General features: G+C 40.9%; 1 protein-coding gene across 3 annotated transcripts in view; it reads right to left on the reverse strand.

Annotated features, from left to right (window-relative positions):
* The window catches only part of CERS6 (ceramide synthase 6), a 129,775-nt gene that overhangs the window by 16,016 nt on the left and 87,717 nt on the right, over window positions 1-26,042 (reverse strand). For all 3 annotated transcript variants that reach the window (XM_050900243.1, XM_050900244.1, XM_050900245.1), the window contains exons 5-8: window positions 20,963-21,013; window positions 16,727-16,819; window positions 9,719-9,847; window positions 5,398-5,504 (exon numbers count right to left, since the gene is read on the reverse strand). In XM_050900243.1, the coding sequence (XP_050756200.1) occupies window positions 5,398-5,504; window positions 9,719-9,847; window positions 16,727-16,819; window positions 20,963-21,013 (380 nt within the window). The remainder of the gene's footprint in view (window positions 1-5,397; window positions 5,505-9,718; window positions 9,848-16,726; window positions 16,820-20,962; window positions 21,014-26,042) is intronic.

A 26,042-nucleotide genomic window follows, 5' to 3' on the forward strand; every position in this document is an offset into this window, starting at 1 on the left:
CAGCTTTACTCCTACATTCGCTTAGCAGCAGGAGGCAGAAAGTGTCCTGGGGTTTTTGAATTATTGCTGAAATGAACTCCAGATGCCTGCAGAAAGACTGCTAAATATATACCTAATTGCCAGTTTCTTTTGTCTTAGCCCCGCTGCTAAACAACCTTCAAACAGCAGCATTTGATACATTCTGAATTCTTTATTAGCACCTTTATGCAACATTAAATGGCACTTGTGCAAAGCCGGAGCACAACAGCATGCCAGTGCTTCATAAGTGATGTCTCTGGAAGCCTGCCTTTGGTATTCGCCTTCCTGTGTGGGGGAAGTTTTCTTATAAATTACAGTCTTCCTTTTACATTACATGCACACCAATTTTATACCTCTGTCGTGGTTTAACCCCAGCCAGCAACTAAGCACCACGCAGCTGCTCCCTCACTCCTCCTCCCTCCCAGTGGGATGGGGAGGAGGATCGAAAAAAAAAGTAAAACTCGTGGGTTGAGATAAGAACAGTTTAATAACTAAAGTAAAATAAAATACTACTACTACTACTACTAACAACAAAAAAAAAATTGTAAAGAAAAGAAATGTTTAAAAAAAAAAGAAAAAAGGGAAAAAGAAAAGGAAAAAAAAGAAATAATACCCAAGAAAAGACAAGTGATGCACAATGCAGTTGCTCACCACCCGCTGACTGATGCCCGAACAGCGATCCACCCCTCCCGGCCAACTCCCCCCAGTTTATATACTGGGCATGACGTTCCATGGTATGGAATATCCCTTTGGCTAGTTCGGGTCAGCTGTCCTGGCCATGCTCCCTCCCAGCTTCTTGCACACCTGCTTGCTGGCAGAGCATGGGAAACTGAAAAATCCTTAACTTAGGATAAGCGCTACTTAGCAACAACTAAAACATTAGTGTGTTATCAACATTATTCTCACACTAAATTCAAAACACACTGTACCAGCTACTAGGAAGAAAATTAACTCTATCCTAGCCAAAACCAGGACAACCTCTCAGTTTTTATGCTAGAAAAATTTGCATATTTATGTAATATTAATCAGGCACCAAATACGCTATTTTGAATATTCACCAAAGGAGAGCAAAACTGTGCTTTCTGGCCTGCTGCCACTCCAATGACTCGTCTTTGCTGACACGCAAGCTAATGGGGGTGAAGATTTAGAATTGCTGTTTCATAGAGAAAAAGGATTTGGGAGAGACAAGCTCGTATGTCCCATGCTTCATCCCTCCTAACCCTGACTCACACATGCAATGCCCACAGTACAGCTGAGAACTATGAAACTGCCTCGGGGCTCTGTGATTACAGGTGTATGTAAGGATAACCATTAGAGTACATACATCAAGGCTTTTGTCTGGAAATATGATGGTCTTAAAAAATCAAAGATCATATACACCACACTGAACCATTTGCATATTCAAATAAATGTGTTCTTTCGTAGATTAAGGGAGAGGAGAGGCAGAGGGATCGCCAGTGTAGCCACTCCATCTGTGACACAGGAGCACACAGCACGCTGTCGGCTGCTGCATTCCCGTAATACACAATCCCTCTGTCTTCGCTGCCTTTAAGAGTCTATGCCGATCTTTTCCATCCCAGCAGCAAACCTCACCCATGGCTGTAACCTGCTGCCCTCATTAGCCCAATATTCAGTACCAAGGGAGCCGACATCAACGACAGAAGCTACTGTGCAGCCCTCTTCCTTTTCCCTCTTCCCCTGATCTACTTGCTTTGATTTTTGCCCTGCTTTCAGCACACTGGGCCAGTGCTACTCTACAGAGCAGGATTCAGACAAGGTTCAATCTAAAGTGGCATGGAAGTGCTGCTGTCACCTAATGTATACGGGAATGGATGGGCACATCCAGAACGCCAGCACAAAATGCCACAGCTGTAAAGCAGGGCTCAAGTTTTGTCACTTGCTAGATAACTTATCATTGTGCTGGTAATCTTTTCTGGGACTCCACCAGTCAGACAGCATGAGGTGTGTATTAGGGACACTTCCACAGACTTCAGCTCTATGATGCCTGATTCCCACTAGCCATGTCAATCTTTAATTTATAATTTGCCTAGTCCTAGCAAGGGATTGCCGCACAGTGTTACACTTGGCTGCAACACTTCATAGAAACCACTTGAGACAGCGTGAACCTCCAGTTTCTGAGCTTCAGTTCCAGTTATAAACACAGCATTATTTTAAACACTTCAGGTTGAAAGTGTGGACTTTCCAAAACTTGACTACCATATTAAGGATGTAAAGGATGCGAAAATCTGGACCTTGCCAATTTTCAGATGTCTCAAGAGAAAAAGCATATTGGGCAGCTGCTTCTAGTTAAATGTGTGAAGACTAACAACCTTCAAAATCGTGCACTCCGGACAAGATTAATCTGCTCTTCGTTGACTATTCAGCAAAGCAAGCACATAGCAGTGATCTGGTAAAGTTTCTGTTTGAGTAACAAAAAATTTCAAGTCAGCAGTTCCTTCTTTGCCATTTCAAATAATACAGAGTGAGGTTTAAATGCTGGAGTCACAGCTAAACACTTAAGGCAGCTCACAGAATCACAGAATGGCTGAGGTTGGAAGGGACCTCTGGACATCATCCTGTCCAACTGCCCTGCTCAACTTTGGTCACCTGTATTAGGCTGTCCAGGACCATGTCCGTACAGCTTTTGAGTATCTCCAAGGATGGAGACTCCACAACCTCTCTGGGCAACCTGTGCCAGTCCTCGGTCACCTTCACAGTGAAAAAGTGTTTCCTGATGTTCAGATGGAACCTCCTGTGTTTCAGTTTGTGCTCACTGCCTCTGGTCCTGGCCCTGGGCACCACTGAAAAGAGCCTGGCTCAGTCTTCTTTACACTCTCCCTTCATAGATTTATATATATATTGATAATATCCATCCTGAGCTTTCTCTTCTCTATGCTAAACAGTCCCACCTGTCTCAGTCTTTCCTCATGTGAGAAGTGCTCCAGTCCCTTAATCACCCTTAGTGACCCTTTGCTGGACTGTCTCCAGCAGCTTTGTATCTCTCTGGTACTGGGGAGTCCAGAACTGGACACGGTACTCCAGGTGTGGCCTCACCAGTGCTGAGTAGAGGGGAAGGATCATCTTCCTCAACCTGCTGGCAACACTTCTCCTGTTGCAGCCCAGGATACGATTAGCCTTCTTTACTGGAAGGGCACATTGCTGGCTCATGTTCAGCTTGGTGTCCACTGGGATCCCCAGGTCCTTTCATGCAAAGCTGCTTTCCAGCTGGTCAGCCCCCAGCATACACTGGTGCAGGACTTTGCACTTCCCTTTGCTGAACTTCATGAGGTTCCTGTTGGCCCATTTCTCCAGCCTGTTGAGGTTCCTTCCCTCTGGATGGCTGCACAACCCTCTGGTGTATCAGCCACTCCTCACAGGTTGCAACATGAGCAAACTTGCTGAGAGTGTACTCTGCTACCGCATCCAGATCATTAATGAAGATGTTGAATGGAACTGGACTCAGTATTGACCCCTGGGGTACACTGCTAGTTACTAGCCCCCAACTAGACTTCATACTACTGACCACCACCCTCTGGGTCTGGCTGCTCAGCCAGTTTTCAATCCACCTCACTGTTTGCTCATCTAGCCCATACATTATCAGCTTCTCCCTCAGGATCTTCTGGGGAGCCAGTGTCGAAAGCCTTACTGAAGTCAAGGTAGACTATACCAACCACCCTCTCCTCATCTACCAAGCCAGTCATTTCATCACAGAAGGCTATCAGGTTGGTCAAGTATGACTTCCCCTTTGCATTCCCCTTTGTGAACTCCTCCAGTCATCATCTGAGTGAGCCTTCCCTGAAGCAGAGTCATGTACTGCAGTCTCCAGCGGCAGAACTGCACTGGTGGAATGGGGTCCTCCCTCCGTTTCTCAATATAAACCAGAATGCAATAGGCAGATGATATCTTACGAGCAGGAGTGCCACCATTTTTCCTGTCTGAGACCATGCAAGTAGAAAAACTAGCTTACTTCATTTACAGAAATTCAGTGAATGGCCAAGTTAGCTTCAAGGAAGGACTGAGGAAAGGGAAGCAAAGCTGTTTAAGAAACAGATAATTGCTCCTTTGAAAAAATAAGAAGCATTGTTAAACACGCAGTTTGTGTGTCTATCCATTTTCTCCTTTTGTCATGGTCCTTCACCAACTCACAGCGCAGTAGGGACCAAGCATTATCACATTATCTTTGGAGTCATTAAATGCTAAATGAGACTTCAACATTGTGCTGTTAAGCAGAGCTGATGACACAGCTCCCTAACAGCACCTTGGTCTTATCCTGCTTGCATTAACAAAACCCCAAAGAGATATCATTATAGAGGATCTGAAAGGAAACTGTGGCAGAGAGGTTGATATCGGCATCTGTAAATCCTCTGCATGCTTAAATAAGGAGCTTGGTGGTAATCTCTCTAAATAAAACTCTACAAAGGGTAACATTTCTGGCATTCTTGGTGCTTCCCAAAACTAAAACTGTCACTGTTATCTTCTGATGCAATGACAGACCCCTGTTGCTCTCATAGGGATACAGAGATCTGGGTTAGTTCTGTTCATACGAATGAAAGGAAGGATCCTGAATACAAAAGAGTGAGGCTAACACCTTCTCCCAGCCCTCCTCATATATAGGGCACAGGTTATAGAGAAACTTGAATGAGTTTCTACACTGAAGTACATCAGTGTATTTCCTAACTAGCCAGCTGCCTTCTGGATGGTGAAGACCCTAGCTAAAGAATCGAACATCTATGTCCTGTTTGTGTGCGTACCTTGAAGAGAGAGTATGTGCACATGCAAGCAGTTGCCTTTGTCTGGGAAGAGGTGAGATTACAGTAACACCTGTATAACTACCTTATAGATACATGTACTACACAACTTCTCCAGGACCCCCAATTCAAAGGAGTGGTGGAAAAGGAGTAGCCTGCAGTATTGCAATCTGTATGGCAATAACATCCTTACACCGATTTCAGTGGGCCAGACTTTCCTTATCTCACTGTGTCTTTCTTTAAGCTGAAAATGTTCATAAAGTGTGCACTGAAAGCTAATGAGAAGATCCTAGCTTCAAGTTTAGCCTCTGGTCAGTGTCTTCGGTGACTAATATTTTATTTCTCCTCTAACTTCTTGCCAATGCAGGTGACCAACTGCTAACCTGAAGCTATGTGGTCTCCAACCCACTTCTACCTTAAAACCAGCAGAAGCCCTGTATTTTTCTTGTCTAGCACACAGTAAACACAATGGCACTCTAGCAAATAGGCTATTTCAGCACCTGGTTATGTCTGAAACTCTCCTTGGTGCTTTGGGAAACAGTAATGTCAATGAATCATGTTCAGTTACAACATAGTTATTTCCAGGCTTGTTTGATGCTTAGCATTTGAGGAAAATGATATGCTTACTCACCATAAGGGATATATGCCAAGCCTACTGACAATGAAGACAATGGCAAATGTAAGGAACAGAAGGTCACTCAGTTTTTGACACTTGCAATAGTTTGCCATTTTGGCAGCCTGTAAAAGAAAGAAATGTCTGTTTACTTCTGTGAGGACAACTGAGTTCTTTGGTATTGTGTATAAGCTGTAAGAAGAAGAAGAAATCAAATTTTTATGAAATCGCTAACATTTTCATTGGGCCACCTTGCAGTAACCTCGTAACTCCTCTCCACCAAGCATCTGGAAAATGTCTTCTCAGAAAAAAAACCAGACTGCATAAAACCAGAGTACATCTCTCATTTCTTCCTTCCCCAATCTCCTTTTTGAAATCCTACAATTTCAGATTCATAAAACTCTTCTAAACCTTTTATTGAACCCCATTGTGTTTATGCTGTCCTTGTCCCCAACCTCTTTACCTACCTGTCTCTCACCTTTCCAGTGTGCTCCACCTGCATTTTGAGCATCCATCCATCTTCCACCTGCCCCATGCTCTCTGACCTTCTAGTGTTTGCTATCTATAAACTTTGTCTCAAATCCTCTACTATGCCGCATATCCTACGTTCTCCTACAGCATCTCTTCTTCCTTTCTGGCCTATACAGAACAGTTTCCACCTCAAAGATTATACCCCTCCCCTTCAAATCTTTTTCCAAGGCTCTCTTCCCCTCTCTTTCCAACTTTTGCTTTCCAACTTGCCCTACGCCTATTTTTACGTTCTTCCCTCATTTGTCTTCATGCAGTCTTCCGAATCCTCCTCAGTGGAGGAGTCACTAATTACTCTTCACTCAAATGGCTCATCAAAACACTGATCTTCCCTGAAGTTTCTTTGCCCTCGTCTCCCTGAAGAAAACAGCATGTACAAGCAAGTTTGTTTTAAGACATCTATGCTGCTTCCACAGCGTTCACATGTGTAAGCAGTTACTTATTTTAAAACATCTGCTTCAAGGCAGGGACAGTCTTTCTTTATGCTTTCTGTCAAATGTATCCAGAGAGTCACTGCACAATTAAGTACATGAAGAGCCTGATTTAGTGTCCACTTAAGTCACTGGGAACCCTTTCAAAGCTGCCCTCTGAGGGGACCTGTATCCAGCTCCCATATTGAGAAGATGCTTACTTGTGCAGACTTTCCAGAGGGCTAAGAGAGAGGAAAATTACCACAACTATGCATACAGAATACTATTCTGAATGCAGAATTCAAACCAGAGAATTGCCTAAAATGGTGAGAGGCACTCTTGCATTCTGTCTGATTTTTTTGGTATGAACACACTGAACCTGAAAGTGCTCAGTGCTCATGTCAGACAATCTGGATGCCAAAACCAACCTGCACTTTTGGATGTTACCTAACTTCTGCAATGTTTCCACTCAAAACCTGCATATAAAAGATATTCCTCACTAACAGAAGACAATTTAGGAAGCTCACAAAACATGAGGAAAGCCACCAGTGCTGCAAAGAAAACATAACCCTTCTGAATCAGCCTGATATTCTAGTGGACACAAATGAGTTTCCTAGCAGTTTGTACTCACAGTCTTGTTTAGGGAAAAGAGAACACTTTGGTGCAAACATGCAAGCAGAAGAGTTACTAACACCTTGATTTTCAGATGACTGAAAGTTCAGATAGGAATTTTGGATGTATTTCCATGGCGGCAGTCCAAAAAAGCTGGTTTCATAGTGCGTGGAGCTGATATTGCTATAGCAACTTGTAGTAGTACCATGCCATTTCTCAAAAACAGTACAGCTGTTGGGTCATCAGTTCTCAAATAACAAATCTACAAATGATATTGATAAGGAAGGACTACAAAAAAGGGAGAGTATGTTGTTGGATGGAATTTGGCCACCTAAGACAAAACAACACAATTTTCAAAGCTTAAAAATCATGACTACAACTGAATAACACAGCTCTTCCAGATACTCTTGCTAGTCTATTTAAATCCATTTATTTTACAGCGCAGCTACTTCCCTTGGTCTGAAGTGTCCATTCCCTGCTCTTTTAGAAAAGTGTCTTAGGAGAAAGCTGGAACCTGACAGAAAGGATTCAGGTTGAACTGTCAGCTATGTGAGGCTCATACACCAGAAGCATACCAAATTGGCAACTATTCACATCGATACATTGGCATCAAAACTGTCACAGTGTTCATCAACTGAAGCTGAAAAGTCTCAAGGTCCCCAAATAGGCAGGATTTTAACTGCTTCAGCAGGTTAGGTCACAGCATTTCCAACCCACAAGCTGTACTGCAGTGCAAAGATACCCAAGTCCCTATAAACAACTTAGCTGGAATTCTGAAAGTTGCCTCCCAGTAGCCTAGATTCCAGTTTAAGCTAATGTAATGGCTTCCTAGGCAAGCAAGTTATTCTATGTTTGGTCTGTCCTGCCATGGCTAGGCTGCTCTGAGTATCCAAGATAACTTTCACTCAGACCTAAGAGAACACCTATGTATTCCTGAAAATCCTACTATGACTCTTCTGTACCTGCAGATGCCTTAAGACCTATGGAAAAAACCTCACCTCCAGTATTCATACCAATATATACTACTTTCTGCAATGAGAACAGCAAAACTGTTGCATTCCAGCTTTCCATTGGACATGTTTCATTATGAAATGGCAGGTAGAAAGAGTCTAGTGACCTCTGGAAATAGTTTTTCATTTTTACAAATACATAATAACGTAAAACAGGTCAGGTGCACAACTGACCCATCATGGCAAGATATTTTACCAGCTTCTTTTGCAGTTTGATAATTTTCTTCCTCTGCACTGACTTTCCCCTCAGTAATGTCAGCAATGTGTAAGAGTCCATCTTCTCTCATATGGCACCAGGGCTGTGACCCACTGCCCTAGCAGAAGAAAGTCTGTTGAGTGAGTTGTAATGGCCCTCCTAGTAAAAGCTGCTCAGGGCTTGTGATTCTCTTTCTCACACTTTAGAGTAGCTTTAGTATTTCCAGTCAGAACACACTGAATGAATTGAATAGAAAGACTACTGAAGTATGTGGCCCATGAGGAAGTGTATTTGCTGAATGTTTACAAATCATGTGAGAATACCGCAATTTCTCTTTGTCTTAGCCAGTGAATGAACAGAGGAATCGAGCAAAAACATGTATCTCACTGTGTTGAAGGTAAGGTTTTAGCTAGTCTATCACAGCTGCTCTCCAGTGGTTTTATAGTTCCACAGACACCGGTCTGATTGGGAATGAACACCTTCAATTACATCCTTCTGGTGGTGAGAGAAGAGGAATGAAGAAAGTCTGGGTGAACCCACAGCTAGCAATATGGATCTACACACATTGCTACAACAGAAAAATAAACTTGTAAAGATGTAATTATTTCTAACAAACAGGAGAAATCCAGATTCTCCGTTGCTTTCTATCTCAGGCAGTCATGTGCCTTTTGGATTAAAAAAAGATTAAAAAATAAAACCAGATTTACAGCATTATCGAATCAGAATGGCAGGATTTTGATTCTGTGATAGGTAACTCACACAGTGAGACTACATTCTTGCATAACAGGATCCTTGCAACTACTTTAATAAAAAATAATTTCAGACAAAATAGTTATTAACTTGGGTTTGATCCTGATGGAGAGTTCACAGACAGCCCACTCCCAGCATCACCCAGAGCTGTCTAAAAACTGATGCAGACACAGGATGACAACATCTCTAACTTGCTGCTATGGAAATTACAGACTATCTTGACTTAAAAGAATTTCATTCATCTCTTCCTCTCCAAAGCCAACTGCTTAATACTGGCATCTGCACGCGGAGACACAGGAACCTGGAGAATCCTGGGGATCAGAGGTCAGCTCACTGCCTGTGCACAAACAGCCACTAAATTGTCAAGCACCCTCTGCCCAGCAAAGCACAGCAGAAACAAACCGTGACACCTTGATTGTTTCGGAGACAGGATTCTTGCCCCACACACCACGTCAGAGGGGTCAAGAACCAGGAGCTTCTATCCCACAGTCACCACTTTCCAGATTTTGTAACTTTGAGCTTTTGACTTTACAATGTTATATTTAAAATCTGTGTGTAACTCTCCCTGGCATGCAATACATTACCAGTCTCTGCTCTGTACAAGCAACTTATCAAGGGATAAACCAGCCTGAAGTCACAAACATGAACTGCTACCAGTGTAATATACTTCAGCAAGGAAATATACTATATTAATCACCATTACCATCTTGAACTGGACTCTTTGCTTAGGAAATACTTGTTCTGCATAGCAAATAGATTCTACCTACTAACATGCTAGCTCTCTGAATAGTGAATACCATGTACAGACACTGATGACATACATATTATCTCACCTCTAGGACAACATCAGCCGCATCATGGAGACATAAGGTCAAGGTTCCCACTCGTGTCAAATTGGTTACATATGAGAAGGTTACCAGGGTGACTGTTACAATGTGATGTGTGAACATGATGCCAAAATCCTAGAGCAGCAAGAAGCAGGGAAAAAAAAAAACAATGAAGCAAACAGTGAGATTCAGTACTCTTATACAAAAATGGATGGATGTTTTTTAAACCCAGCATTATGGTTATGTTACATAAAGATCCTGCTACATAAGTGCATTAAATACCCTGCTATATATTTCACTTAGACTGAATAAAATAATCATTGTATGTTAACAAAATGCAAAAATATTATTGAAAGCTAGGCAATATCTACACTTCTCAGTTCATAGTAATTTAACCTAATGAAGTAAACGTTTGTGGCTGAAGTTACTTTGAAAAGGCATATGTACACACAGATCAAACTACACCATATTTTTTATACACCAAGCAACATACAATACTCAACGCACCATTCACAAGAGTTCAAATAGCTACAAAGGAACAGGAAACACATTTCCACCACACTAGGAGTTATCAACAGTCACTTGCCAAGCACAACTGAGAGCTCTCACAGAGCTGAGAATCCCAGTTCCAGTTTTTTATTTGTTTGTTTTTAATGAAGCTGCTTTGTCTTCACACTGTAACAGGGTCAGAAAAGTCTTCAAATGAGCTGGTGCAGCTCCTCCTACTCAGATCTAATCTGCTGCCTCCCAAATGACACAGGTTAGCTGGTCTCCAGATCAGTAACTCTGAGTTATTTGGCCAGCAAGTAACTGTTACTATTGAAAAATACAGGAGCAGTGAAGCTCCTGTAACATCACATTCCCAGATACATGCCAAGGGGCAGGCAAAGCAGAGGGAGCAACCTGTCTGCCCGGCCTAGACTCCTAGACTGATTACTGAGAGAAGAGGACCCGCAGAGCTTAGACTCTTCTCTGCAAGGCACCAAGTCAGTCAAAAAGCAGTCTTGCTGGAGTTTGCTGAACTACCCGCACAGCTTTGAGAAAGTGATATCAAAACCCTGAAGAAAAGATCACAGGCATCATTTGACCGGGGAGTTTCTCCATGCACCAGGTGCAAAGTTACTACCACAGCTCTCAGCAGATCTAGTGGCTTTCATGCAGGGCTGTCTGAAGGGAGAGAGATCCAGGCTGTCAGAAGCAGCAGCTCCTCCAGGCAGCCTGCTCACCAAGCATCTTGGGAGGTGGAATTTGGCTTTCTGGCAGCTTTTGTGGGCCAGTCCTGCTGAGCTGTGGTAGTCTTCAGCTATGTGGCCCACAGCAGAGAAATCGAAACTGAGATCCTGCGGTCTTTAGAGAGGCAGCATCTGGTTTGCAAAGGGACTGAAAGTACGTGTGTCAGGCAGGAGGACCCTACGGAAAGTGCTAGTGAGCTCCCAGTAACACAGGGTCAACTCCAGAAAAGCAGCAGCTACAGCTGCTGACTGCTCTCTCCAATATGGGGAAGAGTAACTGCCCAGTGTCACCGTACCTCTCTTTGGGAATGCAGCAGGCATGTAGCAGGCACCGCTGTTTTCAAGGACATGCAGTGCCACTGTCTCTCAGTACCAGCACTTGGCTTCACTGCAATGTACACCTGGAGTCCATGGAAAAACCTGCAGCTCGAGCAGTCTCACTAACTGAATAGGGACAGGACCTGCTCCCAGCCTATCACTTCATGTTTAATGCTATCACATGCTACAAGGTCCTATTTCCTACACACACTCATCACTGGGCATTGCCAGTATCTCCAACACAGAGCTGAGGGGGGATGGGGGGGAAGAAAAGAAAAAAAAAAAAAGACTAAAAGCAGAGAACCGTATCCTAGTTTGGTATACACCCAATGTTTCTCAGCCAGGTTATTTGGTCCCCAGCAGCATGGAGCACAATCAAATACATTCAGCAGTCATATCAGGCCATTGCTTTAAATCCATTTACTTAAAGCAGACCGAACAAAAAGAGAATTAAAGGCTGTTTCCCTTTCTAAGGGTCTTAAGGGAAAGCAGGGGTATGTCATCTTAGTCATTTCAGTAACTACAAACCCACACATGGGGACCATCTCACCATACCATAATCAAAACAGCAAAGCACCTACCTTATTCCCTGGGATTAGAAGCAAGCTACTAGCATTGCCATATGGCCATACTGCAGCCTAGCTCTTTACCTGCTTCAGCTGCAAATGCTATGGCACTGTTCTTCATTTTCATTCTAAGTGCAATTATGTTAGCACATAGGCAGTCCAAACGGGGGAAGAAGCCCAGTAGAAAACCTCTGTTTTTATAGCTGACACATTCATGTTCTACAAATACAAGATTTCTAGTCCCTCTTGGGAACTCTTCAAGGCATTCCTGACAATATGGATTATTCCTAAGCAGCCCTAATGCTCTTGGGCAGCAGTCTTCTGCACTTCTGCATGAGTCTACTTACAGAAATGCTGTCCAGGGAACTCCTTCTCTAATGTTTCTTAAAAAGAGACAGTTATATGACTCTGCCAGCTCTGAAACAGATGCTGGACTGACCTACTGAAAATTGTTAGAAAAAAGTAGCAGTGATATAAATAAGACTACTTTTGTTATTCTGGTCCTTTCTTTCCTGTTTGTGACATTTCTTTACGTCAGTAATTAATACTATGCTTTGAAGATGCTACCTGTTAGATTTTAATTATACGTAAGGGTAACGAATACATAGAAACTAATGGTACAAGTCCCCATAATGTCAAGTGGTACTTGCGTTCCCAGCTTACTCAAGCACTTTCACCCATACACAGCAGAAGAGCAGCTGTAACGGAATGGGCTTTTTCTTTTTTTAAATGTATTTCAAACTGTATGTATGTTTGTGCAAGATGCATTTATTTACAGCAGATTTGTAGCCTCCAGTTGTAATGGCTGAAAGATGTCATGTGCCTGTGTCACAAAAATATGTGACTAAGAATAGGAGAAAGAACCTACTCCTGACACCTTCAGTGGGAAGAACACAGGGCAGACAACAGAGAAACCCCATGGGTCTCAACTTGTAGACAAGCCCTCTGGAATCAAGACTTCTGCTACCCACGTTTATTTAACATGTCACACTCACTGACTAAACTGCCAAGTGGCTATGGAGCATTAGTGCCACTGAAGAGCAAAACATCACCTTCATTAGTCACTCCAGCTTCTGGAAATGGGCTATGTTATATATCAACAAGGAAAGGGAGTATCACCAGCTAAAGGTTTCAACCATTACAATTCTAGTAACGGTCTGCAAAATGTACACAATCTAAATTCCTTTCCTCTGAAACAAAAGAAATCAGCTCTAATACTCTTTTTTTACTGAGTTTGAAGAAAGAGATCTAGGATCCAGATTTAGTGAAATATAACATAAATTTTCTAGAATCAAAATGGAATATTCAAGAAAATTAGCAGCTACAGATTATTTTATTTTGGGAATGAGTGAACTGTCATTTTTTAAAAAAAGTAAAACGCAGAAGCTCTAGGAATTGCCAAATGCTTGGAACTAAAAGGTGTGAATACACAGAAAGGTCTCCCAGATCTTCTACAAACCTGTTAAAACACTGACTGGGTAGAAATTTTATACATTCTCTTAAATACACCCATCACATATTTTTCTATCAAGCAATACTTCAAGTATCTAGAAAGCATGTAAATAAGCCTCACTGCTTTTAAAATTCATCAGGGGCTTGTGAGAGTAACAAAGTTCCCTGATCTAATTTTTCTTCCTTTGTGTTTTACAAAAGAGGAGTATGGGAAGCTGGACAGAGATGATAAAAAACCAAATCATACTAGGTTGCAGTCTTTGAAAATGAAAACCCTTAAGGGTAGAACATCATTACAGCAACATAGTAGAAATTTATGAAGCAAACAACATGCCGTTATAAAACCGCAAAAGTTAATCTATTCAGTTCGCTGCCTTAATGCCAATAGTAGGTATGTGCAACAGCCTAAATAGTTTGCTCACACCTCTTCAGCCAGGCAAAGATAATCTGGTGGAATTTATAACACCTAAATAAACAGGTATTTGAAAGTCAGCAAACCAATTCGAAGTAATTTTGAAGTCATGAATTTGCTATTAGAGAAGAATAAAACGGAGATGGAAAACAGCAAGTACATTTCTCTTGAGGTACAGTGAGCAAAAGACCAGTGCTGGAGTTTGGCCAGTGCCGAGTGCTGGTGCTCTCAGAGAAGACCTACCGCACCTCACCTTGAGAGAAACCCAGCTACATAAAAGCGGTTGGATGAATTCCTGGAGTGCACAAGGCTGCCAGGGCGCTTTTGACCATCCCAGACTAGAACACAGCCACTGCTGAATTTAAAATATCTAAAATGATAACCAAGACTTAGATAAAAGTATTCCTCTCACTGTAACATGAAAACATGAACAGGTTTCTCAGGCTGAGAACTGTTAATCTGCTCTGTATAAACCGTCATGAAGTATTACAAATACCATCTGATAGTAGCTGGCAAATTTCCTGCTTCTTCCAGTTAAACAGAGCCTTATTTCTTATGAGCACCGTTTCACATGTTGCATATTGGGTACATTGAGAGGTTTCCACATTTTTTAAACTAAACATGCTCTTTAAAAGAGAACTACTATGGTGCTGCAAGAGCTGGTGTCTTTGTCAAGCTTGTACTACTTTCTGTCAACTACTGTAAGCCCCCAGTGCTAACATTTTTCAACTCATGGGTTTCCTTCACAGCTTGCACTTGTCCCTGGCCACAGAACAGTTTTACTGTGTTACAGCAGCGCACGGCCGCATTTCTCCAGTCTGATATTCCTAGTTATCAATTTTGCTTACACTACAAAAAGAACTGTCTCCACAGTTGAAACTGGTCAGTGACCTAATCGGTTATTTATAAATATGGCATCTCCACTGTCTCCTGCAGGGTGCTTATAATGCAAGGCTTTTGAAGTGCTATCGTTGCACTGCAGATATTGTGCTCCCGCTCTCTGCTGGACACTGGACATTCTCAGACACAGCAGATGCATGGAATACTGCTTTGATCTGGTGCTCTGGGTTCAAGCACTACAAATCTGTGGCAGGGATGTTACTTAGCTGTTAGTGATCCACTTCCCGACCTCCATCTCCCATTCTATTTCCACAGTAGGCTGCTGCAAAGTCTTCCTGATAACAAGTACAAGTCATTTATATATAACTGGGAAAGAGACTTGCAAAAGATTGTTTACTTGCACCTGTACTATGGACAGGATCAGGCTTTAGCTCTGTGGTCAGCTCACCAATGGGAACAAACTCTCCAAGTCATGAGGGAAAAAACTGTATCATTTGCTCATGAGATATATTAAATGAGAAAGGTATTACTGACCGTCCCAAGGGCCCATTTCAGAAGTGTACTTCAGCGCTGAACCTAGATGCTGTTCAGGTAGCCTCCAATTACTTTTCACATGAGCAAAGCAACTAGTCAGGAATCAATTAAATATTCTTTAAAGATGTATTGTACTGCAAAATTGCAGTACTGTTGCAATTGCAATGCTGTTACATTTTCTTCGCCCTCAAGAGGTACACAAAGAAAATAAAATATATCCAATGGCACAGTGCAGAGGGCTGAATGTGAATGAAGGGGGACTGATCAGACTAATACATTTCTGCAGCAATAAGCTGAACAATTCTGTAACATTGCTGCAGAGGTTTGGTTTTAGTTGATATATTCACAAATGACTATTCAGTATTGCTGGCACCTGCAGCTTATGTATATTAGTCAGTGTTACTCTTGATTTAAATTCATCTCCACTATCACACAGTTCCGTTGAGCACTGTTTTTCTGCATCTCTGTTTTTTGAAACAGTGAAGTTGTACTAATTTCAAACTCATGATTAACAGAATGTTTAGCATCTACAGACAATGCAAGCAAGGGATTTACATGTATTCATCCTAAATTGGTTGTTTTGTTTACAATTTACCCTTCAATATGGATTTAAAATTTGTGGATGTTTTCTTGAGATTTCTACTTCTGGAAAAATTCGGAAATTCAAAGAGAGAGGTGTTTTTCTATATACATAGCTCTGACACAAGACTCCCAGGAGCACACTGTGGTTCCAAATAGCAGATAAATTTATTCAGGACATACTGGATCCTTCATTTACTCTTTTCAGAGTTACGCTCCTGCTAAAATTCTAGTAAACAGGAATTTTTCCATTAGCATAGCCTACAATCATTTAACTAAATGACAGCAGAAGGAGGCATATAAAAATATTATAAAATCCTTGCAAATGTTTTAAACTAATAATTTTGCAACATTAAAAAACTCTGCAAGAATAGCTCAATGGACTGTTATTATAGAACGACTGCCATGCTGCCTGTTCTGCTATGGACTAGTACTCTCCTTGGAGGAGAGAACTTGGATGAAGGAATATGGATCAGGTTGCTACTGATACTGCAAAAATGTTTTTATCTGGCCAGAGTTTTATTTTCTTGATTAATAGCCCCTTAATAGCAATGCTCAGCTACTTGAAATTTCATAACCATAAAGGTAAGATTAAATGTAACATTGTCTTTTAATATTAAATGTATCCCTGTTTTTACCATCCCTTTGTAGAATAAATTGAAAGCTCTCATAGATCTTACCAAAGTGATACTGTGAATTTATGAGGCAGTCTTGCCCTGTCACTGATATTTCATCATTTAACTCTTAGAAGAAACAGTACATCTACTAGCTTCTACATGTTCAATTCCATTCAAGTCAGTGTATGAGAGCAGAAGGCTTTTTCGGCTGATGCTATTTCCCCTTGAATATTTGATTACTCCAGGCTCTTCTTCCCATGTGCAGAAAAACCCCACATCATAGTAACAAGGAACAGAGTAAGACAAGCACTTCAACACCAGTTTCTCACTGACAAATATCTGCAAGAGGTGGTGACTAGAAAGAACTGTATTTCCAGTTCACTGCACAGGTAATACAGGTATTCCTCAAGTCAAGAAAGAAACGTGCTTAAAGCTTTCAATGTTTTTAGTCTCATTGTTCTTACCTTTCTTTTGATGTCAATGAATTGAGAAAACATTAAGGACCAGTAGAATGACAATTCAACTATGTAGTAATAATGAAGGTCAGGCATCAGTGGCTGAAAGATGGAGATGAGAAAAAGTTAATAGAGGCTAACTGACATTACAGGCACCTGAGGTCTATAAGAGACATGTTTAATCACAGCGGGATTATTGAATTATACATAAGCATCCTATATAAGAAAAATGATGATGGTTGCCTCTTTCAAACTTTGATGGCTCTGGAAAAATAAAGCTCCTCAACCTACCCTCCTCTCATGTTTTAATATTGACAGTATTGTAATACCAAAAAATTATGATGTTGTCCGTTCGGAACTTAGAACAAACTAAATTCTGAGTACTCCTAAGTCTGTTTTGAAAGATTACTTGAAACATCTTGCTGTACATCAGTAATGTGGGTTTACAGCACAGCAAAAGAAACAATGCTAGAGCAGATTAGAGAAAAGTAAAGCTAGTATATAATCTCATCTGCTTATGATTAAAATGTTGTGAGCTTTAAGCAGGGCTCTTTCTAATATAAAAGCCCACTTTTGAAGAATTTAGCCATTTTCTGGGAACACGTTAACATTTGGAAAGAAGACAATAAAATTATTCAGGCATCTTGTTTGATATACAACATCGTTACACAGATGTTTAAAAGTAAAAGAAATAAAAATAACAAGACACAGGAACTTATGCACAACCAAAACCAACCTGGGTAACTTCAAAGAAGGTAACTGGTGGCATGCATAAGCTGTTTAGCCCCCAGCCTAAGAGAGCCAGTCCTAAGAGCTACTCTAATTTCCATGTGATTGTGCCTCCCTGCTAGTCATGTCTTCCATCGCAGTGATAGAGAGGGGCACTGGCACAGGAGAAGCTCCTGAGGGCATCTCTTGAGGGATTAGATGAACCACCCCTAGAGCAGCTTGCACTGGCACAGCCATGCACCCAAGCAGGGCATGAGCTATTTCCATTGGCAAGAGGCATTTCAGTTGCCTCTTTTATTCCCATTCCCTTTTGCAGACCAGTTCTTTGCAGCTGAAAAACAGTCCTTAGCTGCCCACTAAATGCTCTATGTGGGTTATTTAAATATAAACATATGCTTATGCTTTATGAAAGACGTGCCCACTCAAATCAATCTTTTAAAGCCATTTCTTGGGCCAACGTAATCCTTTTCTGATTTAGTGAGACTGCCAGTAAGCTTTTAATTAGGTGTAATTAAAAAAAGGGAAGAGAACATGAGCTAGCAATGAACCACAACTATGATACTCATTATTGCAAGACAACTCACTGGGGAAAATTTCTAGTAAAACAATTAAGATTGTCAGCTGCTTTATTAACAATAGTATTAGTATTTCTAAACCCATATATAATGATAATGTAGGGGGATTCTAAAGGTATCATGGTTTCCCTCCACGAAAGGATCAATAGTGTGTGTTTAACTTAGTTTAAATGTTAGGTTTCAGTTCTCCACAGACTTAACTTCAGTAGGACTATTCTGTGCTTATGGGTAAGTTGTCAGCCAAATGATCCATTTGACTATATCTACAGTAAGTCCAGCTGGATTTCTGCAATGCTGTGATGAGTAATTTACAAAGGATTTGTGGCAAACAAGAGATTAGAAACTTTATCTAGTTAAGAAAAAAAAAAACAAATTGAAAACCCAGTACTTAATCCTGATTAGCACCCCGTAGACACTTTTATCTCTGAGACAATGATTTTGATAATGACTTTTACTTGATGATTTGCTTTCTGTTGGACCCTCTCCACTAGTAGCATGATTTTCGATATAGTAAGTTTAGTTGCCGCTCTCTAAAAGTTGTAACTAATTTTCTGAATGACCTCGATCTTCTGATAAGTCTGGTAAACATATGTTCTTTAACCAGTAAGATTCATAGTCTTTCATCATAAGTACATCTCTTCTTGCACGTAATAACACAAAAATAGTAGAAAACAGGACTGAAAGACACCAGTGACTGCAGCCATATCAATTCTGACAAACGATTGTTCCTAAAATCTCTGAGGGATGAAGTTTCAACACTTCCCCCATTCAATTTCTTCTGCTGCTTCCCTAATATTATTCAGTTCACCCTCCAGTCCTTGGGTGGAATTTAAGCCATTATTTCTTCTGAGGCTAAATGACCAAATTCCTCCAACCTTTCTCAGATCAAGATTTCTGGTCATTCTTGCTGAACTATCTCCACTGAACTATTTCCAACAGGTACACAACCTTCAAGACCAGTAGCACCCAAACCTAAACACAGTTCTCCTGTTCAGCCTGGCCAGGGCTCTTCACTGTCACAGGGAATTCATGCGTCTTTCAGACAACACTCTTCTTCATACTTTCCAGTCTGGCAATGACTTTTTTTTTCCCCTCCTTGCCCTTTGGGGGGGTGGCGGGGAAAGGCAGTATACCCTAGACAGGTTAGACTCCTTAAGTTGCAAACTCTTTGCTAGAGCTTTTGGAATTCAATGTCAATTATATTTGGATAGCAGCTAGTACAATGCCTCAATGACCCCTATTGAGACTCCTGGGTGCTGAATTAAAAAAAAAAAAAAAAAAAAAAAAAAAAAAAAAAAAAAAGAGGCATTTTAAAGAAGCTCAGGTTTAGAATTAGAATTCAGACTAATTAAAAAAGCTACCAAAAGTGATCCTCAAAAGTTATTAAAAATTTTGAAGACTGTCTTACTAGGTCACATTTGAAACTTTTGTTACCTCTGATTTATAACAACAGGAAAAATTATATTTCACAACTTTAATCTCTTGTTGCCTCCTGTTATACAAAGGGTATTAAGGAAACAGGTGGCTCTCAGCTTTCCCAAAAGGGTTTCCAAAGTCCATTCCTAGCCCATATACATGATGATACTTTTTCCTCAAAAGGGCTACCTTACTGTTGTTATTATTAATAATAAAAGGGAACATTTAATTAATTCTCTGATCCTCACAACATCCATGTTGAAAGTTACTTCTATCAGACCAGGAGGCAAAATGAGGTAGTGGTACAGTCAAGGCAGAGTTCAGGAGTTATCTTTTCTGAAAAAGACATTAAATCCTTTAGAGCAGGTTGACTGCTCTTTTTAAATACATCCCATACCTTAACAACTATGTCCAGTAGCACAAACTAATGGAAAGCACAGGAGAGGTTTCTCCAAGCTCTTTGGGTATGCAAACTTTGGAAGCCGCTGTTCAACCAGATAATGATAGATAAAATTTCTACCCTTCTCCTTTCTCGTGTCCTGCTCCTTCTTCCCCTGGCAGAGGATAGTTTCTGGAGTTGTAGTGCTACAGTTAATCCTGGTGTTACTGCAGCACCTGCATGTTATTGCAGCAACTGTGAAAGATGGCCAGAACTTGGACCTAGGAATTAAATATTCCTGGAACTAGTTAAAACCTTAGCAGTGCAGTAAGGAATAAGTATACTGTTATTGTTCTTTTGAAGATTGTTTAAGGAAATCAAATTTCAAACTTGAGCATAATTTTTCTGGAGGACTGAAAGAAGGAATGAGTGCAGCAGGATACAACCTGAAAGGGCATTTTTACTTTAACAGTGGCATTCTTCTCCTTGGTAAAGGAGATAAATGACTTCAGTCCTTTCTTTGAAGTTAAGTTATATACTTTGACCTAGAACAGAGAGAAATGCTGATGCTTTTTGAATCCATGAAAATACACACATTGCTGAAAATAAAGACTTGAAACCATTCTCAATTCTCTCATTAATTTTACCTTCTTTCATTGTAAGCTTCCATGAGGCCAGGACTGGATAGCCCCTATTTAAGTACCTAAAGGAGAAACCTACCTTCTCTCTTCAGTCTCCTCTTTGATCACACCAACTGCCAGGGATTAAGTCTCGCCCTGTATGCAGTATAACAACTATGAGAACTATACTGGCTTTTCCCAATCCACTGAATCTGAGGCTTTGCTAAAACTTTCAGTATCCTCAGAACTTTGTAAAAAATGACCATTCTACTGCCGTTGTAGATGTCTGCTTTCACAGTTAGATTTCCCAGATCTGTTTTCAGATCCTGTGCTTCATTTCAGAACAGGTGTGACAGCTATATTAATCTTTCCCATCTTGAACTGAAGCAAGATGGGGACCATCTAGCAATGTTCTGAAATGCCAAGTAGCCCATTCACACTAACATATTGACACAAAGCTCCACCATAATAAAAACAGCTCTGCAGAGGTGTCATGTTTGTTTTTAGGCAGCACTGTAACTTTTACCTGATATGGATACCCGTTCCAGCACTGTCTGGTATTCCAGAGCCAGGGTGTCTGAGAGAGAAAGAAAGAAAGAAAAAAAAAAAGGTCTATACACACCATTTTGGGCAATGTAAGCGTATATGGTTAATACAAGTGAAGGACAAAACCACAGGAACAGCTTAACATTTGCAATTTTTGACAGAGGCTATGAAAACTGAATACAACAAGGAGATTCCTCAAAGTTTCACAGCACGAATTAGAGCAAGCTGCCTGTTCACAGAGATTTTTGGTTGGTGCACCATGACCTTATTTTTGCAGGAGTGCAGGCTGAACGTAATCAGCTTCTGCTCAGGTAGTCAGATCTCACAGTACCTTCTCAATAACCCAGGAAATCTTGGCCTTAGGCTGCTCAAATATTTTAAAGAACGTTCCTTGCATGTGCTGTTACATATAAATATTATTCCATACAGGATCCATCCTTCATCTCAGCCACATCAGCTCAAGATAGCAAATCATACCTTTTGCTTTCCTGGCTGAAGACATGACTGTCCAGAGGTGATAGATCTTGCTATCACACAGAAAATACTTTGATATCTTAGGGCAACATGAAAGGTGCTGGAGACAAATTTATTGTAGCGTGAATCTACAGACTCTTGCATTGCAAAAAGCCGGGCAAACTAAAAGACTTGGGAACATGCAGCTCTGTTATGCTTCCTGTTTCTTTGCTGCTTGCACAAAATTTATGTCATCATTTCTCTTTCAATGCCACAAGAGAGCCTTTTAAATCTTTTCTTATAAGCAGGTTGTTTCTTTCAGAGTTCTTTAGTTTTTAAGTCCTTTTCTGTGCAACTAAATGGACTCGAGATAGAAAATACCATATGGGCAAGCTCTTCTACCCAACATATTCAACCAGTAAGTATTTCCACATTGGGTAATAAGAACACAACCAAATCAACAGCTACCAAGCAGCCACACTTCCCTTTTTGTGCATGAGCAGGAACAACTCCTTTCAGAGATGCATGTCTTGCAAAGTACAGCTGCATCTCAGGTTCTGGCAGCATCTGGACTTTCAGAAGCACATGTCGACAGTACAAGTACCCACCCACTGGGTGTCTCAGTAGAAACATGAAAGAAAACTGTGGATTCAAGGTCTTTGTGCAACTCCTTTACATAACCTTAACTGCTCTACATCCAAGTATAAAGGGGGCAGAACATCATTAGTAAGTCTCCTGGATTAAGGCACACATACCCTCACAGCATTAAATGCTTCCACTAGATTACATTTTCTCAAATAAATCCTCAGTGCATGAGACGGCATTTTCTTGTTTTCACCATCAGGTGGAGCAGTTCAGCTCAGGCAAAGCATAATGACCAACTCATGCAAAATACAGTGGGTCAGCATCAAACCAAATAAAATGAACACAAAGCAGAATGTTAAAGCTCCAGGCTGAGAATCAGGCTAGCTAGGAAGGATTTCTACCATATCAAAAGACAGGATAAATTATAGCCCGATTCCCAACTGATACTTAAGTTCTAATTGTGATTTGTCTTATAGAAGGTCCTTACAGCCTTTGTTGGTTAACAGTGATGTAACATGATTACTAAAGGCTCTTCCTAGTTTTTTGAATATGTCCTTCACATGGCAAATAAGATAAAATAAAACTTGCACACCCATACCCCCAATGCTCCTGAAATGGCAAGGAATAATTCTTACAGTAACCTGAGCGGTATACCAACATTCAAAGTAACAGACCTCCTAGAGTTTCTCATATGCCTCTCACAAGGATGCTGTAAGAATGATTAGAGTCCATCCAAACTTCTTCTTCTCTCTATTAGGAATAATTATTTCATGCAAGTAATATATTTGTTCAAACATCTCCAAAGTAGTTACTATGCTAAGTGAGTTCTCCGCATTTCACCCAACAAAAAAGGTCTTTGGAAACAGCCACAGCCCATCTGCAAGTGTTACTAATATACAGAATCTAAAATATTTCTGTCTGACAGCTGCCTAAATTAGATCCATCCAAATATTGTAGGATAATTCATAGTTTTAGCCAGGTTTGAAAAGCTGTAACTGTCTTTCATATCAGATTCAACAGGAGATAAGAGATGCTTCCTACCCAATTATTTTGCTACCTAAATTACAGGCACTAGCAAAAAATGCACATTTTTCTCTTTCAAATATTATGACATCTTAAGGCTTCTTCAGAGAGATGCCTGCTGTAGGAGCTGCAGATACTGAGGTTTACGTGCAATTAAAATGCTGAATGCTAAATAAAATAGGCCTCACTGGAGGAACACATAACCACAAAGCCTGAAAGGATACCACAAATTGACAAACAATACAATATATGCATTAACCCTCGAAGACCAACACATTGCAGAACATCTGCCTCTTCCAAGCCACCTAAGGCTCAGAAAGTCATGCTGCCATCTCAAACAAAATGCTTCTGAGTAGCTGTTTGGAAACCTAATGGGTCCTACATGGGCAACAGTGGCTAAGACAGCAGGGCACCTACACCACCACCTTACCCCTCTTTCCTCCCCAGTCTCCCCTCCCCTTGACTTGCCTTGGCATCTCTGAGTTGATTCTAACAGTTGTAGCAGCAGGGGACTTTGGTTATGCTTGCCCTGGAGGGTTTTAGGGAAGAGGCAGAGAAAGAGCTTGGTTTAAGCACAGCCTTCCCCTCTGACCTCCACAATGAACACAGTCCTAGCCTGAACCTAACTTCTCCATGTAGACTATGGTTATTGTTGGAGCAAGAAGCATCTTGTTTAGTCCTCTGTGAACCTCACAACTGTGGGATACTCTGTGCAGGCTTCAGCAGGAAGGAGAGAATCCTTAAAAAGCTCACACAGTCTGCAGTATGACACCTAGACACATTGGTGAAGGGCGGATTCATCAGAAAGGACCTAATACGGGCATTCTCAGGGCTCAGCTGAGCCCTGCGTGTGCTCACAGGATACGTCCGTGAACTTCCTCACACCAGGCAAGCTCACCATGGAGCAGAGCCCAGCTCTTCCTGAAAAGTCCCACGATGGATGGCAAGAAAAGGTCAGTGACTTGTCTTTGCAACAGATCCTTTTTTCATGAATATAAAAAGTCTGCTACTGTTTCCACTGCCTGTTGAATACCCAAATTTCCACTTTACTTCTTGTTCTTGGTATATAATCTCTGAGGAAGGGAGGAATCGGAGGGGACTGGAGAAGAGAGGAAATGCAAAGATCCTGAGAACAAAAAGGCATCCTTAAGCTGGAAACAGAATACTAAAAACTTTAGTACCAATTATGTCAGGCACAAAGCACCAGCCCTACAATGCTGATAGCCTCCCTTACAGAACATAAAGGAGTTCAGATGGAAACTTAAGCTTTACCACACTTTGGTGCAGTGCCTAATCAGTGCAGTATCAATGACAGAGGAGGATGATAAACAGCTGTTGAATCTGCTGTCATTTACAGTATTAAGGAACAAATCTCTATTATTTTCATTTCCTTACAGGAATATCTGTCAAAAGCTCCATCAAACCTCTCTCCAACTCTGTGATTAAAGGGAGTAATTTTAAAGAACTCCTTCAGAAATAAAACTTCTTTTGAGACAAGGGAATGACTGAGGATTTGGGGAGAAAAAAAGAACAAATGATCTGAGATGTCTGCACACTTAGCCAGAAGCCTTGGGTTGTTTTGCAGTTGTCCCATTCACTTATCTTTAGAGAAAGCTTCTAATTGGGCCCTGGCTTTCAGAAGCCCCAAAGCAATGAAAATCTGCATGTCTTGCTCAAAGCGCTGCTAGTATCTAGTATGTGAAAGGTCAGTTTTGATAGTAAATGGAGGAAAAAAAAAGTATTACAATAAAAACCCTTCCATTTGTGATCAGTTCGCTAGACAGCTGATTTAGCTGAAAGGTATTTTTGTGTGTATTTTATCAGGGAGGCAACAGATGCACCTGATGAAATATTATTTTAAAATAACAAGGTAAATTTTGGTTCATCATACAGTAATAAAAATAACTAAGAACACTCCTCTCTCATCCATATGTACCCAGCAGAACCCACTGAGTATAGGAATCACACAAAAGCCACAGGCTAGGTTCTTGAAGAGACAGACCAGAGCCGTACATGTCACGAGCAAGTACCTTCCCATACTGTCAGCAAGCCAGCCATCAGATGTGTGTGTATCAGGCATGTCACAGGTGTAAGTGAATTCCATACACATTTTATAGAATCAACTTGTGTCTATAAATATAAATAGATATACACGTAGGTCACATAAATTCGCAAAATAACTACTTTTGGGCAGCTAAAGTTACTTCCACAGTTCATCTCACTGCAAGCTGCTGCATCAGCAACTGAGTCATTTTTCCTTGTACCCAGCACAACTAGAAATCCCAATATGCAAGTTGTACTCACAAGCACTGGTGTTACTTTGCCCTTGGAAGTGTAAGCCTATAGATAAATAAGAGATGTGCAAAAAATGAATACAGCATTGCTGGCACTCATTTTTTCTGTTTGTAGTCCATAAACTTGAAACAAGTAACATATTGAAGAAACACTTCAGAAGTACATCACTAAGCCTCATGACAGCAAAACCAAGCTCTCCACAGAGCAGCTTCTGCCCTAGCTGTTTGGAGTATTAGAAAGAGCTGTTACGCACCTGATTTACACCTGACCACACGGGCATGTTGTAAGTCCCAAAGGGGTTCTTCTTAAATTCCCAGATAAGTAAGAAAAATCTTCTGACTTTTCCAGCAGATAAAGAAATACAATCTGCCTGCTGCTTTTATCAGAATACAGCATGTAAAAATCCAGGAACATCATGACAGAATCCCCACATCTCACAAAAGCCTATTTATGCTTAAAAACACATTTCAAACCAAAATGAGACATCCTCAGTCCAAAACAAGATTTTGTTGCTTTTGCAATCAGAAAACTTTTGACCCTGTAAAACAAAACCAGCACAATACAGAAATCCTGAGCATTCACTGTGTGTATGCTCACTACTCTGCAATCTCAAAAGGCCAAGATTTTATCTGGCTTGGTTAATGTATTTGGATACAGCTTTACATAATTTGTCTCCGACAGCTACAAGCAATATTAAGTGGAAC

This window comes from Gymnogyps californianus, chromosome 7 (assembly GCF_018139145.2).
Source record: "Gymnogyps californianus isolate 813 chromosome 7, ASM1813914v2, whole genome shotgun sequence".
NCBI lineage: Eukaryota > Metazoa > Chordata > Aves > Accipitriformes > Cathartidae > Gymnogyps > Gymnogyps californianus.